Source organism: Microdochium trichocladiopsis (assembly GCF_020744255.1).
Source record: "Microdochium trichocladiopsis strain MPI-CAGE-CH-0230 chromosome Unknown B0I36scaffold_8, whole genome shotgun sequence".
Taxonomy (NCBI): Eukaryota; Fungi; Ascomycota; class Sordariomycetes; order Xylariales; family Microdochiaceae; genus Microdochium; species Microdochium trichocladiopsis.
The window spans coordinates 88-14735 of NW_025763551.1; the positions used below are offsets into that span (position 1 = coordinate 88).

The following is a 14648-nucleotide window of genomic DNA, read 5'->3' on the forward strand; positions in this document are numbered from 1 at the left end:
GACCCGGCGCCGGACCTCCCCGACGGCTTCTGGGAGCGTCTTCCTCTGCTTCGCCGGCTCTGGGCTCGACTCTATCGTCTCCTCCCTACCTGGGAGTTCGGCCTCCGTAGACTCTCGCTTCCGCTTCCTCGTCCGCTTCTGCGCCTGGTCCGGCGACTTGCCCTTACCCTGGCTATCCCAGCTCAGATACTGGTGCCAGAGCCGGCTGATCTCGCGGTAGTTGGCGATCATCTGCGGCTGTAGCTGCCCTGGGAACTGGATGTTGATCGCGTAGTGCGATCGTGCCATGGCACTGCTGTGTGTCGCCTGCAGATCCCAGATTACCTCCGTCCGGTCCCTCGGTCGTAGCTCGCCAGTAGCCTCGTCGAATTCCTCATCCTCGGGCCCGTATCCGTCATCGGCCGCGCCGACCTCGAGCTCCTTCTGCTGTACGATAAGCCCCTGAATCGTACGGCCTAGCTCGATCGCGAGATGGCGGTACGTCGAAGTACCTAGCTCGACGCCGAGATAGCCCGCCGTAGCTGCCCTAAGCTCCTTCGTAAGCACGTCCGTTCCCCAGCGGCCTTTCCGGCCGTCCTTCCATAGCCAGTGCCGCAGCGATTCCGACGGTTTTCGAGCCCGCGTCGCATCGAGAAGCATCTCCTCGAACGGGACTAGCCAGACGAGATAGACGACAAGTAGCTGCCCGACCCGTTCCGGGAGAAAGCGTGCGACCTTTCGGCCGTAGCCCCGGATCGACTTGGCCTTATCTCGGTCCGTTACGAGCATTACCTGCCCGTCGAAGATATAGACGCTCCGGCTTAGCTGCTTCGTATCTAGATACCGCACGCTCGTGATCTCGGGCCCTCGGCCTGGCTGGCCTCCCCAGACGTGCGTTAGTACGAGTAGCTGGCTCTTTAGCGTTCCGATCTGGTTTAGCCACTTCTGCGACCGCTCCCGGTGGTACTGCTGCCGCTGGGACGACCAGAGCCTCTCCGAAACGAGCTCGGCAACGACGCGGGGCCCGGCTTGAAGCCAGCTGTTCTGCGGGTTTGAGATGAACGATTTCCCACCCCCTTCGTACATTACGCTGTCGTTGATTTTGCTAAGCTCGATCCGTCCTAGTAGTACCGCCGACTGGCCGTACAGAAGCCCGTCGAGCGCCGATTCGGCTGTTGAGACGAGCCCCTGGGCCATCCGCCGGAAGTTCTGGACCTCGATCCGGAAGCCGTGTAGCCGGAGCGCCTGCTTCCCGTCCTCCCAGATAATCCGTGCTGCCCCCCCTTCCTTCTGGCGGTAGCCCTTTCCGATCGTTAAGAACCGGGTTAGCGTACTGAACGGGCTGTACGAGCCGTCTGCGATCCACTGCCGATAGCCGTCCATAAATACGTCGATATCCCTAGCCTGGAGCTGGCTACGCTCTTCGTCCTCCCCTTCGCCGGAGTCCGTAGTACTATCCTCTTCCTGGATCGGGACGTGCTCGAAGAAGTACTCTAGTAGTAGTACGCGGCTACACCACGCTAGACCCGCTAGTAGTGTTGTAAACTCGGCCGGCGGCCGAAATCGTGCTCGGACGGGGTCGATCGCGAGTACGGTAGTGAAGTGTAGTAGCGGGTTTACGTACGGTTGTACTAGTACCCGCTGCGTAAGCGACAGAACACAGAACGTGAAGACGGCCTCGTCTAGATATCCGTCGTCGCCGTCGCCCTCGCGATTCTCCTCCTCCTCGCCGCCGCCCCCTACCCGGGAGCTCTCCTCCTCCGTACTATCGAGAGCCTCTATAATAGCCTCGAGAGCGGCCCACTGCTGGTCGGTAAACTGGACCTGGTGCTTCCTCCTCGCCTCCGTACGGCCGAGCCGGAAGACCCGGACGCAGTAGCAGAGATAGCGCCGCCAGTAGCTCCGGTACTTCTCCATCGTATGCGCCTCCTGCTTAACGCGGAACGGCCGCGGCGACGGCCGGTTCGGGTCGCGGCTTGCTAGCCAGCAGAGCGTCTCCACGGGTACCTGGCCGATCCGCCGGCTACACCGCTCGATTACCCGGTTGAAGCTCTGGCCCAGCCGTACGAGCGTCGCCTCCGAAGCCTCCCTCTCTTTCCGGACGGACCAGCTTAGTTTAGCTAGCTCCTTCGTCGATAGACCTGGCTCGGCGGCGCGCCGTAGTTCCGCCATATCCTTGCCGGCCAGATGCGCCGCCCAGCCCATCTGGCTCACCCACGGCGACTCATAGTCGACGCCGGCCTCGTAGTCGATAATCCGGCCCCGCTCCGCCTCTTCGGCGGCCGCTTTAGCCTCGTACGCCGCCATGTGGGCCTCCCAGACTTGACCTCCGCCGCCGCTGTCCGGCCCCGCTGCCGCCTCTGGGGTCGCCTGCCGCCCTACCGCTAGCGCTTCTACAATCCAGTACCGCGTACGGCGCCTCGCTGACGAGAACGACTGTAGCTGTACCTCGTTCCAGCGCGCGTAGCCCGTACCTAGCGAGCCTTCGCAGTGGCTAGTATCGCCGTCGGCTGCTTCCCTCGCCTGGTGCTTCTGGACCTCGTCCCGGCTCCTCGTTACGAACCGGCACGCCCTACAGCGGAATCCGGAGTGGACCTGGAGCTGCGGGATAGCTGGACTACCGTCTGCCGGTACCTCTGCTTCGTGCGGCTCTACGAGCCCTCCACGGCCCTCTACTGCTGCTGCTGCTACTGCTGCCGCCGATTTGACTGCCCGTAGCTGGCCGCCCTTAAGCTGGTGCCTCTGTCGGTAGTGGGTAACTACACCACCTACGGCCGCTGCGATTCCTGCCCTACATAGTGTGCAGACTAGTACGCGGCTTGCCCGATATAGATAGAGCTCTGGTGTTACTGCTGGCTCGGTCGTTGCTGTAGCTCTCGCGTCCTCCTGCTGCTGCTGCTGCCGCTGCTGCGCGGCGCTGCCGTAATCGCTCTCGTAGTCGCCTCCCTGGCTGCTGCGGTCCATCGTGGAGTACTACCTGTCGTATGCGATTCTCTTCTCGGTACTACTTCTGATCTTCGACTCTTGCGTATATTCTTGGGAAGAGACCCTAAGCTAGTATTATAGTTCAATCGAAATGCGCGCGCGCGTCCGTTTCATTCTCCTCCTCCCTCTATCTCCTCTTACGCGCGTCCCCTCTCCCCTTTAGACTCCCCGGGCTCGCGCTGTTACGCGTACGCGCTTATCTCCTTTTTATTACCTATTACTTACCTTGTCCCCCTTTTCGCAGCAGTGCCTAGCCGTACACGCGTAGCTGAGCTGGGGGGGTTAAGGTTCGGACCCCTACTAGTTAGGGTTGGGTTAGCTAGGGGTTAGCACATTTACGCTGGCCGGAATGAACTCAGGGTACCGGAATGAACTTAATAGCCCGTACCCTTCCGGGCCGGGAATGACCTACCTCCGCCGCCGAACTACTACCGCCGCTAAACTACTATACCTCTGCCGAACTACTACCGCCGCCGAACTGCTACCGCCGCCGCCGCCGACCTACCTGCCGACCTCTGCCAGCCTGCCACGGCCAGACCCTATATATCCAAATAAGCAGCCAGTCTCTTAAGAACAAACAGGCCCGGTGGTCAAGCGGTAAGACGTCGCTAGCAATTGCTAAGCGGAATCCCTGGTTCAACTCCGGGCCGGATTACTGCGCCTACTTGAGAATCTCTTCGTCTCGTAGAGATTCTCAAGTGGGTAGCTCTTTTTGCCGGCACCCCTTCCTCCGCTTCGGAGGTATTTTCGCTATGTTAACTACCTGCCGACCTGCTACCGGCTCCGACGAACTGCCACTACTCCGCCGACCTGCTACCGCTGCCGCCGTACTACCTGCTGACCTGCCTGCCGGCCTGCCTGCCGACCAGCCTGCCGACCTGCCTGCCGACCTGCCTGCCTGCCTGAGCCTTATATATCCAAATAAGCGACTGACTATTCAACAAACAGCCAGAGAGCCTCGCTGGTCTAGCGGTCATGACGTCACTGCTATATAGCTCTCCATTCCCACGTCGGCCGCAGGAATAAGGGTCCCTGACCTGAGCTTGTGGAGCCATCCGACCCGGACGCTCGAGCTAGTCACAGTTGAAGAGCTAGGTTCGACTCCTAGGCGTGGCATTTTTTTGGCCCTCCTCTCTCTGCCTCTCTCTTTTGCGCGCGCCTCCTGCCTGCCTGCTTGCTCTGGCAGTCTGACGCGCCTCCCTCGTCGTCGTGCGGCCTGTGCATGTACGCATATGAGGGCGCGACTGGGCCCCACAGGTTCGGACCCCTGCTAGTTGGGGTTGGGCTTGGGGTTGGGTTAGCTGTGGGTTAGCCCATTTTTCGCTGGCCGGAATGAACTCAATCTGGGGTTAGTTGGGGTACCGGAATGGGCTCAATGGCCCGTGCCCCCGGCCCCCTGTCCCACCAGGAATCGCCGAAAGTGAGGCCAACCCGGCCGGGAATGATGGTCAGGGTTAAGCGCCTCACCTAGCTGGGCCCCGTAACTCGCCCAGGATATATTCGCAGCCGTACTAGTAAATCTTAAAAAAGTTACAATGGGTCTTTCGTAATTAAACCCGATCCATCCTCCCTACTATCTTATTCTAGGGTGGTAAGGGCTAGGTTTAAATACAGTCTATCACTCCACTCCTACCAAGGACCGTGTCACGATCCTGCCTCCGGGGTCAACCGTCTGGCAGGGCGCTGGGGTTGCTGTTCTGCAAGATAGGTAAAGCCTGTACAATAACAACTAACACTCTGCTGTCGTTCTCTCTCTGGGTTGTCGTTCGTGTCTCTTGGAAGAGATACCAGTCTCGGCAATTGAGTGACTAGTTCAAGTGTGGGTGAAACTGATACTTAGATTGATCGCTGAAGTACAAAGGTAGTGACTGTGTATCTAGGAGATCCCCCGCGTCTATATATCCTTTGTCCTTCATCCGTGGTCATGACTCTGGCCCCGATGGTCGTGGCCAGGTCACGGATCTGATCCTGATGGTCATGCATATATTGATGACCATCCTTCTTGGCGTGGTGTCGGTCATGCAGATATGCATGACCGGTACGTACCTTCCTTATCGTCCTTTATCGTGCTTACATAAGGAACCTGTGACGGCACCGCCACATGATCCGCCCTTGTCCTTGGCCTGATCCTGTGGCCTAGTTGTTTGGGCTCTTCTACGCCCGTAACAAACATCCCCTGTTGGTTGGCCGTCACAACAAGGTAGTGGAAGTTCTCTCCGAAGCCACATTTGATAACTTCGTCCGCGGGTTCAACATGGGCGACCCCCTGTGCGATTACATCGATGCCGGTAATGGTAAAGAATATGCAGGCGAAGGTTAAAGGTACATACTGGCATGGCCCGTACTGGCCCGGGGCTACTGCCTGGATAAGTGTTATCGGCTTGGTTCAAAGGGTGCTAATTTCGGCGGCTTTGGCCTCCAAAAATGGCGGCGTTTGAACCACCCAAAACGGTGAGATACCGGATTGATTGTTCAGACACGGACATATTACGTTTCGGCTCTCCGTAATAATGGCTGATGGCCAAACAAGGGTCGATATCCTCCCAATCGTTTCGCCGCCTTTAGCGCTACCCTTAGCTATATTTAGCTAGACCTGACGAAAGGCCCACGTTAAATTGTCTCACGGCGTCTGCCCCACCAGCCCGGGCCCACATCTCATCCCTGTCATGTAAGCCGCCTGCATATACGGTTGATTCCAGGCACTCGGGCTGTTCAATGTCCGAAGGAATCTCCGAATTGCTTTGTCTCCCTCACATCTGAGGTCTCATCTGACAGCTTGATTAACATCATTTATTCGTGTCATCGCTGCTTCCTCACTACCCATCAAGAACCGAGTCTAACTTTACATTCGCGGGTTAGAAAAGCACAAGACTTCTAGTCATCGACCTTGTACAATGCAGAGAAACGCTGCGCACATATTGTTAGGAGTCGAGGACGGTCCGGCCGTCCTCGTGGACATAGTGCCTATGTATTCTTCTATGACAGAGGTAGGTTCTCAGCCAATCTATATCCACTACAGCATTGGATATAATATATGTATAATTGACCATTTTCAGGCTCTTGGTCCCCAGGACGATTGGACTGGCATCAAAGAGCGAGCCGATAGGCGCAAAATACAGAGCAGACTAAACGTGCGGGCACATCGTAAGAATGGACCCCTTTCGTCCCTTCTCACGTGCCTTGGAGCAGAAGATGAAGGCTGCGTCATAGAACGCGCGATATTTATGACTTTTTCATACTGACAGTTATCTTTGTAAGGCAAGAGGAAAGCATTCGAGGCCAAAAGGCTTGTGCCTAACGTAGCCGCACCCCGTAGGCGAAAGCCACGCATCGAGACCGTGTCCTCTATTGCGAGTTCGCCAACAAGCAGTGCTCGCGAGCGTCAAGAGCAGATCAGCGACGAAAAGAGCACCAAAAATCATATTGCTTCGAGAAGAGTGTCATGTCTACAGTCTGGGACGCCGTGGATGAGATTGGAAGGCCCATTCCCACTCGGCCGTGATCATCTGATCCCTCTTATCCAGTATAATGTCTTCCGTGCCGTGGCTACCAACGTTCAAATCCTCCACTCCTTTGACGCGCTGTTCCAGCCACCACCGAAGGGCTCTTGCGTTCTAGATAGCAAGCTGGTGAAGTTCCCTGGCCCTTCTTCCACAGAGAGCCTGCCAGAAAGCCTGCGGCCGACGTGGCTACAGCGCACTGTACCGCATGGGTCCTGGATTGAGACACTACCGCACCCACAGATGCGTGACAATGCTATCCTAGCAGCGTCTTCGTTTGACTACGTCGAGCTTCTTGCAGATGTATTCGGCGGCATGTGCTTCCACCAAGAAGAGAGCTCAGGTGGCAATGGCGTGCTCGTCTGGAAAGATCCATGGCACCCAATAGGCTGGGAGCTGACTGAAGGGTTCGCGAGAAAATGGAGAGTACTGTTGGATGGGTGTGATGATATGTTGCATGCCACTAATTATTGGAGGCTGCAGAGGGGCGAGGATGCAATTGATTGGCAAGCTCTATAGAGCTCTGTCGCAAATCGGAATATGCAGAAAAATGGGTGAAGCCCGATGTATTAATCTACCTCAACTATGATTCTATGAACTCATGCTTGCTATTCACATGCTGTGAGCCCTCTCGCATGACGATTTACCCGTAGCATAGAGACACGTGTACTGGGGCTATACAAGAACAGCGGACAATTTACCTATAGCAGGAACTCTGATTGAACCTGGACAAAGTAGTCAAATGCAGCTTCATTTCTGTTGTCGACCGAGACCACGGTAGTATTGTCGGTGAACTGCATCATCTCCTGGCGGTCTCTGCTCCACGTGGGCCAATTCAGTAGCGTCCTTGAACTGGGATCATGGCTGAGTGCGTTGGGATCCAGAAAATTGACAAAGCTGATATAGTACTGCAGAATGGCGTCGTAAGATCCCTTCGGCTCGCCACTCCGAAGAAGACCAAGGTCGGAGCCATGGAAAGTGCCCAAAAACGGGGCACCTTTAGTGTAGGTGCTTCGATAATCCCACACTGGCAGCTTGTCAGCAATGGAGTGAAGGAATGCGCGCTTCTGGAATTGAAAGACGACATCACCAACGATTGCGGCGTTGCGCTTGAAACCCCGATATAATTGATCATCTGACCCTGTGTCGTATGGTGACCCAAAGGACGGATCTTCGGAGTAGCGTTCTACGATGTGCTCAAGACTCTCAACTGGAGCCGTGGGGAAGAACCCTTGCATTTCATGGACGGTCGAGGAAGTGTTGGTTGCATTGAGCATGATGAGAGAGAAGAAGGTGCCCTCATCATCCTGCGTGCCTGAGATGATTGGTACTGGCGCAACTTTGGGCCCTGAAGCTTGGAGTGGAATCTCAGGAGAATATGGGAAGAACGTGTCCTCGATATCAGGTCGCGGGACAAAGTTTAGTCTCACTCCATCTGTTCCAAGTTGTCCCGGGATAGCGGCTGTTGCATTAAGAAGTTGTGGGTAAGGTATCTCACGCAGACACGATAGGCTATCGTCTGAAGACTCGCACCCAGCAGCAGACACGAGCAAGTTGTAAATACGCTGGGCGGTCGGACTGTCAATAGCCTGCGCGGGTACTGATGATCCCGAATTCATGATGGCGCCCCTGAAAAGTTCTCGACCGTTGTAGGTATGATCGGCGTCATTGACGATCAGATGATTGAAGACGGAGAATGCCCCAGCTGACTCGCCCCAAATTGTAACTTTGTCGGGGTCGCCGCCAAAGGCCTCGATGTTCTCGGCCACCCACTGTAGGGCCAGTCGCTGATCGCGCAGACCAAGATTTGAACTGCCATCGACCTGTATTTCTTTGCCAGGGAGGAATCCCCAGGCGCCGACGCGGTAGTTCACTCCGACGACAATGATGGGTTGGTCCAGAGCCACAGATCGTGCGATGAGGTCAGACCAGTCGTAGGCGAGAGTGAAGCCGTTCTCATAGGCTCCACCATAAATCCAAAAGAGCACGGGCAGCTTTGACTCAGGTGTTGCGAATGAAGGCCGACGGATGATAAGATTGAGGCAGTCCTCGCTGACCAACGTGGGATGACCTACAATCTCCCCAAACATGGCGGTGATTTCTGGCGGCAGTTGGGCGAGAGCATCCGGGTGGACGATCATCGGATGCTGGGGACAGCTAGGTGGAATTCCCGTGGCGTTAAAGACGCCATTTTCGAACGTCGAAGAAACATGATGAGGCCGACTGAAGCGCACAGGAGGATCCGCATAAGGAATTCCCAGGAATGTATCAATCGAATTCTTCGTCTCCCCAATGACGGTGCCGTTGCCAATTTGGACACGAGGTCCTGAACAGCTAGCCGCTGCCAGCCGACAGCCTGCTAGTATGGCAATGGGTGCAAAGTTGAGGCGCATGATCGTCAGTTGATGCTGGTAGATTTGCAGTTTGAGTACAATGATTCTTCAGGGGTCTTATTAGAAAAGATGGTGAAGTCCGAGACCTGAGCACTTGGAACAAGAAACCTGGTCCTCTTTATAGTTTGAGGATGGGTAAGTATAATCGAAGATTCTGTACGGAGTGGTGAGAAGGCATACAACATAGCTCAGTGGGGAATGGTCCTATCGTTTCGTATACGGTCTTGTAAGCCATGCATATTTGACAAGGTTTATGTGCTCCTGAGTCTGTGCAGAAGCAAGTCAGACCTTATACTAAGGTAGAAGGATCACGTTTCATAACCTTACAAAAGCCACAAAACCATCAATTGGGCCATTGCTCGGTGAACTGTTCACGATGCGTCTGGGATGTTTGAGTAACCAAGCTCATAAGAAAAGGTGGATCTATCTGTAAGCCTTGCAGGACTGGCAATATCTAGGGTTCTTCCCTTAGGCTGAGAGGGATCGGATCTCACGGCCATGCGTGGACGAATGAGAAGCTTGGATAGTGTAAGCCACGCGCCTCACCGGGGCCATTTAGGAGGATCAGCTGGAGGCATCGACACGCTGGGCGTGCGTCACGTTATCCTATACGATGTGCCGCACACCACCATCGAGTCGTCATAATGCAAGAACCTGTCAGATCGATAGCCAGATGTCTGAAGCAGCGCTCCTAATAGTGCAAGCTAATTTCAGTACTATTAGTGCACACTGCAGTGTACACTAATAGTGCACGCACTAATAGTTGAGTGCACGTCTCTCGACTACACTGCTGGTGCAGTCCAGGCCTCAGAGGCCACACTGATAGTTCAGTGTAACTTGACCAAACTGACCAGTAGTTCAGTGCGAAGGTCGCAAACTAACAGTCACTATTAGTGCGCCCAAGATTTGGCCTATCAGGCGACGCTGGAGGGCACCCAGTCAAGGCCTGCGATCCCAACTCGTCAGCCTCTGCATGGCATCAATTATGCCTTGATCTGGCTCATTCCCAAGGAAGTCCTGCGGTCGTACGGGACTGAGAAGCTTGATGCCTTGTAGTGTTCTGCACCGGGATAGTTGAACATAGAGGCTGGTAAAGTCGCATTTCGAAGGCTGACCATTTGTCATACGGTTTCCTCGCAGCTCCAACAGTACCTCCTCAAAAGTCTTGCCTTGAGCTTTATAGTCAGTAAGGACAAATGCCGGGACAACTGGCAACCCCCGGCGAGAGCATTTCCCCGACAAGAATCTGTAGTGGGGATTGGCTGGATCGAGGGTATGCGTGATGTGCCGGATGAGCACGGTGCCCGTTGGAAGGCCTGGGATGGCTAGACCCCTTGTATCTTGCGACTCTAACAATATGCCGAGTGGCGGACCGAAGTGGATGCTCATGTCGTCCGCAAGATGGTAACCAGGGAATTTCGGATCGGGAACGATGTCCGTGGTGGTAAACTCCGCCCCATTCATAACTTTCAGGCCGGTGTATGTATTCTTGTTGACAACGACAGGCATACCCTGGGCGTAGAAAAAGACCCCGGGGATCTTGCAATTGGAATTGTCGCCTTGTTCGATGGCCTGGGCCACCTCCTGCTGTGATAAGGCTCGACTGTGCCAGGTGTGGGTCGAGACGAAGACCGAGATGTGTCTCCGGTGAAAGCGGCCCCAGTCTACGACGGCTTCCATGTTGAGGCTCCACCGGTTGCGATTGAGCGGTGTTATGGCGCGCAAACCACCTTTGAAGGTGATCTGGGAACGGACCATGAGCTTGGTGTTGAGCAGGCCAAGGTCCTCTGTGGTCTGAGTTCCGGCGCGTACTTCGTCCAAAAGTGCACCTAGCTGAGGATCGCCTCGCGGAGGGTCTGGAGGCGGCAGTTGGCATTGAATAGAGTGGCTCCCCCGAGCATGCTCACTTCGTCGATCACGAGACGCAGAAGAGGACGCGATGCTCCTGGCTACTGGCGTCAGCCACAGGCCAGCTCAGCAGACTGACCTGGCCCCCGGTGCGACCATCGTCAGCCTCGTAGTGTATCGCCATCGCTAGATGGTCCTTTAATCACAGCTGGGCTGTCAGATCGAAGAGAGTTAGATAGTGTATAAATGAGGTGTATTTTCTGTTCTACGTGTAATAACTAGGAACTACGAAGGCTTTTCGCCGTATAGGTTGCGAGCCTGTCCCGGCCGCGGCATGCATCATGTGTTATTTAATGAGAGGGGAGGAGACACGGCACAGGGTAGGGTTAGCTGGGGGTTAAGGTTAGGTTCAAACACGATTAGGGGTCCAGCCGCATCCCAGACCCCTGTGGTAATGGCCATCATCGTAATGACCGTCACTTGACCCGACAGGGGTTTACCCAACCCACCCTTGACTATGGCGCTACCCCAACTTGCCCCTGGTACTGACCGTCACTACCGGGCTGAATGATGGGCAGGGTACTACTCCATCTGAATTATATAGATTAACTCAGTAACCATTTCCGCGACCCGTTTGTGAAGTCAAGCTTATGATCTGTATTATAGCTAGGCTGAGCTGGCTGGGACGTGAAGATAACTGTGAGGATCAGCTCCTCAGTACATCCTCGATCGTGGCATCTATATACGCCTTCTCTTTACCGAATAAGCTATCTCCATACAGGCTCATGTCCACAAAGTGATAGCCTCCCCTTAGTGGTGCTCCGGGCGTCTTGGTCGCTACACGGCATAGGAGATTCTCCATCTGCTGCTGCTGTTTCAGCGCCGCGGCTTGCACAGAAGACAAATTAAGTCTCGCATACAACATCAACGTCGCAGCTATACCGACCATAATAGGGGTCGCAAAGGACGTGCCACTCTTATGCGTCGTATCTTCTACGGCGTCGGCCGGACAGAGGTGTGACGGCCACGCAGCCTTAACGGCCTCGCCTACTGTGGCCAAGCTGATTCCCTGCGCGGTGGGACTAAATGGTGATGGGTTGCCGAGGTTGTCCGTCGAGTGGACGCAGATAACATTGCGTTCTCGCGCGGGGAACGCTCGACCTAGACGGCCACCGCTGTTCGAGGCGGCGGCGAAGACGAGCACGTCCTCATACGCAGCTTGTTTTAATGCGCGCTCCAGTTCACTGTAGCCCTCGATATCGCGGCTGGGAAAGCCGAAGGACATGCTAATTATATCAACCTTCCATACCTTGACAGCATGTAGGATTGCCTGTTGAACGAGTGACAAAGTGGTTAGTACAACTGTAATGTGGATTTGAAATGGAAATTACCAGCTGGAGAGTATCGACAGGTTGGCTATAACCTACCTTAGCAATGATTTGTGGGGTGGACGGCCGCTTGTCGGCGATCTTTGCCACGTAAATATCTGCGTCTCGTGCATACTGAAGTACCAGATCTGTCACAAAAGTGCCGTGTCCATTAAGGTCAGACGTGTTTTGGGACTGACGGTCACTGCCCCCACGCACAAAGTCCATCCTTGCTTTAATCCTGTCGAAATTAGCCTGGATGTCGAAGTGATTCAAGTCAACCCCTGTATCTAAGATGGCAATCTTGACTCGACTTGTGGGCAAAATTTGTGCAGATTGAGCAGATATAAACTTGTCGTAGACGCCGCAATACTGTGAGTGCCAGCTTGCGTAGCCTTGGCAACTGCGATCATAACACATTAGTATTTGCCACAGTCTGAATTCTGTCCTGTTACAGTTTTGACATACCTTTCGAGTATCTGACATTCGGGGCCCGACTCGTCATCGAAGAATCGATGGATGTTGTGCTCATTACTCTGCACCACGACGCTTGGATTCACCATTTGAGACAGTGGCGAGGGCGTCCTACTGACTGTCTCCAAGCCGGATAGACCGAGTTCCGCGGTTAGGAGATTTTGTGTGCATTGCTCCGCGTCTCTACAGACCGAACCTGGAGACGCTGAAGGCACCTCCAGAGAGATGTCTGAATTGGTTTTACTAGTGTCGATATGACTCTGAGGGATTGACAATGGCGTCGCCTCGTTCCACAAGGCCTGATTCCAGCTACTGAGATCAATGTTCTGAATATACTGGTCGAGCTCGCTGATGGGTATGTAACTGAAGGCTTTCTCTAAGTCAGTCTGTAGTGGAACCACAATCCCATCAAATATTGTGATGGCAGTCTGGTCCGATCTCAGCTTGTTTCCTGCCTCGTCTTGCCAGATGTCTTGGTTTAGACACTGGTCAACAGCGTGTAGCAGTCGAGAGTCGCTAGGGATCTCGTGCTTGCAGCGGTCGAAAACATCGCAAGCATGAAGCCAAGTGGAGCCTTGTTCGTCGACGTCGACACCGAATCGAGCAGCCAGCTCATCGAAAGGTTGCACGAAGTAGATCTCGAGCAGAATCATGGCCAGGGTGACGACCACGGGACATGGGTGCTCGAAAATGCCATCTTCCTCGGGACTATCCGCTCGTATGTGCGTTTCACGTCCATGTGCGCAATCGCTTATTCGCTGTCCGTCCACCGGGACGTCCATATGGCCTCCCATGCTCGAGAGCTGCGCTTGGAGATATGGTTTGAGGGGAATCTGTGAGCTAGCAGTATGAAAAAAGATGATGCTGGACGAGTCCCAGGTCGATTGTAGCCACGGCGTGTCGTGTAGATGCAGTATAGAATAGCTCAATACCACAGCCAGCACCCGCTTGGTCTTTTCAGTAAAAGCATGTGGCTGTCCACGAAGGCATTGTTGCAGAGAAACGGGACTCTTTGAGAGATCCACTGTTGTGGTGTGCTTGAGAGAATGCAACTTGTAAAGCTGGCCCTTGTCGACCTTGAACTCCAGTCTCTCCGGAACTTTCCTCATCCGAACTTTGTAAAGAGGCTCACATAGCTTAGCAATCTTGACTGGCGGCGCCCTCTGCGACTCCGATATCGACTGGCCTTTGCGTGATCTAAGTCTATGCTCTGCTTCTGTATCGAAGTGGATGCCCTTGGCCCGAATTGTATGCATGCGGACTTCCTGCCAATTCTCCGACGTTGACAGGAACATGTCGAAGTTGACGCCGTCCTGAGCGTTTGCAGCGGGCGTCTGATAAGTTCCCAGACAGAGACTTGCGCCATAGTGATGCTCGGGCAGGCAGCTACACTCCTTACATGCCAACAGCGCCTCGGTTACTGACTGCGCAGCTCGACGGACCGCGAAAGATGGCCCGCCGATGTTCCGGGCTTCCGAGTTGTCGTCGGTGATTTGATCGAGCTGATCCTCTGGAAACTGCCTCCGTACATCAGTCTCCCAGCGTTCGAGGGCTTCGATGAGGACCTCAAGCCGACCCGAGCCCTGTGCCAGCACGAAAATGGAGCTGAGGAAGGCGGATTGTGATGCTTCGTCCTTCGTGCATACCCTATCCCATTCGGAGCGGAGCGTGAGAAGTGGGGGTTTGCCAGTATCCTCGGCGGAGCCAGTGACTGCAGTGGTGAAGGCGCTCAAGTGGTCTTCGAGCTGCTTCACCAGATCCAGATAGTGAGGGTGAGCATGGCCAGCGACACGGACGTCAGTGAGGCGGGCCAGGTGATGCCGAGCCAAGAGACCGTATGTCATCACGTTGACCAGACGGAGTTTGAGTTGACGGTCTCGTGCCCGGTGCAGACATGCGCGGGCGAGGTCGGACAGCGCTTCGAGCGCTGCGCCCAGAGACGCCATGTCGACGAGTCTGGCCACAGCAGATTGCAATCGTGTGAAGCGGACGACGCGCTCAGAGGGCAGCCCCGCATGTGTCACGGTCACCTGATCACGGCAGGACAGGCTGCAGGCTAAGCACGAATGTGCTGGAGTCTGACCCCACCTCCACATCGTCTG

The 14648-nt window shown here is 54.9% G+C and overlaps 4 protein-coding genes and 1 non-coding gene across 5 annotated transcripts; 2 read left to right on the forward strand and 3 right to left on the reverse strand.

Annotated features, from left to right (window-relative positions):
* The first annotated feature begins 3544 nt into the window (after nucleotides 1–3544).
* B0I36DRAFT_t127 lies at nucleotides 3545–3619 on the forward strand. The gene has a single exon. It is a non-coding gene; the product is annotated as a tRNA-OTHER (tRNA).
* A 2110-nt stretch (nucleotides 3620–5729) lies between these two features.
* Nucleotides 5730–7066, forward strand: B0I36DRAFT_272154 (uncharacterized protein). Its single transcript, XM_046151305.1, has 3 exons — nucleotides 5730–5951; nucleotides 6021–6108; nucleotides 6223–7066. Exons 1-3 carry the CDS (start codon nucleotides 5859–5861, stop codon nucleotides 6981–6983), a joined length of 942 nt encoding a protein of 313 aa, XP_046008860.1. The 5' UTR covers nucleotides 5730–5858; the 3' UTR covers nucleotides 6984–7066.
* Nucleotides 7067–7165: 99 nt separating this feature from the next.
* B0I36DRAFT_249343 (Alpha/Beta hydrolase protein) lies at nucleotides 7166–8857 on the reverse strand (the record flags this gene model as incomplete). The annotated part of the gene is made up of 1 exon (XM_046150467.1): nucleotides 7166–8857. One exon carries the CDS (start codon nucleotides 8855–8857, stop codon nucleotides 7166–7168), a length of 1692 nt encoding a protein of 563 aa, XP_046008861.1.
* A 939-nt stretch (nucleotides 8858–9796) lies between these two features.
* On the reverse strand, nucleotides 9797–10705 carry B0I36DRAFT_248705 (uncharacterized protein; the record flags this gene model as incomplete). The annotated part of the gene is made up of 2 exons (XM_046150408.1): nucleotides 9797–9856; nucleotides 9887–10705. Coding segments are annotated over 2 exons (879 nt in total), but the record flags the coding sequence as incomplete, so codon positions are not given.
* Nucleotides 10706–11281: 576 nt separating this feature from the next.
* B0I36DRAFT_293233 (uncharacterized protein) lies at nucleotides 11282–14529 on the reverse strand. Its single transcript, XM_046151789.1, has 3 exons — nucleotides 12541–14529; nucleotides 12133–12475; nucleotides 11282–12035 (listed from the first exon to the last, which is right to left on the reverse strand). Exons 1-3 carry the CDS (start codon nucleotides 14490–14492, stop codon nucleotides 11412–11414), a joined length of 2919 nt encoding a protein of 972 aa, XP_046008863.1. The 5' UTR covers nucleotides 14493–14529; the 3' UTR covers nucleotides 11282–11411.
* Between the last annotated feature and the right edge of the window lie 119 nt (nucleotides 14530–14648).

Bases quoted from the DNA above. Each gene is read 5' to 3' on its own strand.
- B0I36DRAFT_272154 (XM_046151305.1), top strand. From the start codon at position 5,859: ATGCAGAGAAACGCTGCGCACATATTGTTAGGAGTCGAGGACGGTCCG. The intron at 5,952-6,020 runs GTAGGTTCTCAG...GACCATTTTCAG, and splicing joins TGTATTCTTCTATGACAGAG to GCTCTTGGTCCCCAGGACGA. The intron at 6,109-6,222 runs GTAAGAATGGAC...TATCTTTGTAAG, and splicing joins ACTAAACGTGCGGGCACATC to GCAAGAGGAAAGCATTCGAG.
- B0I36DRAFT_293233 (XM_046151789.1), bottom strand. From the start codon at position 14,492: ATGGCGTCTCTGGGCGCAGCGCTCGAAGCGCTGTCCGACCTCGCCCGC. The intron at 12,476-12,540 runs GTATGTCAAAAC...TTATGATCGCAG, and splicing joins GAATGTCAGATACTCGAAAG to TTGCCAAGGCTACGCAAGCT. The intron at 12,036-12,132 runs GTAGGTTATAGC...CTCGTTCAACAG, and splicing joins CCCCACAAATCATTGCTAAG to GCAATCCTACATGCTGTCAA.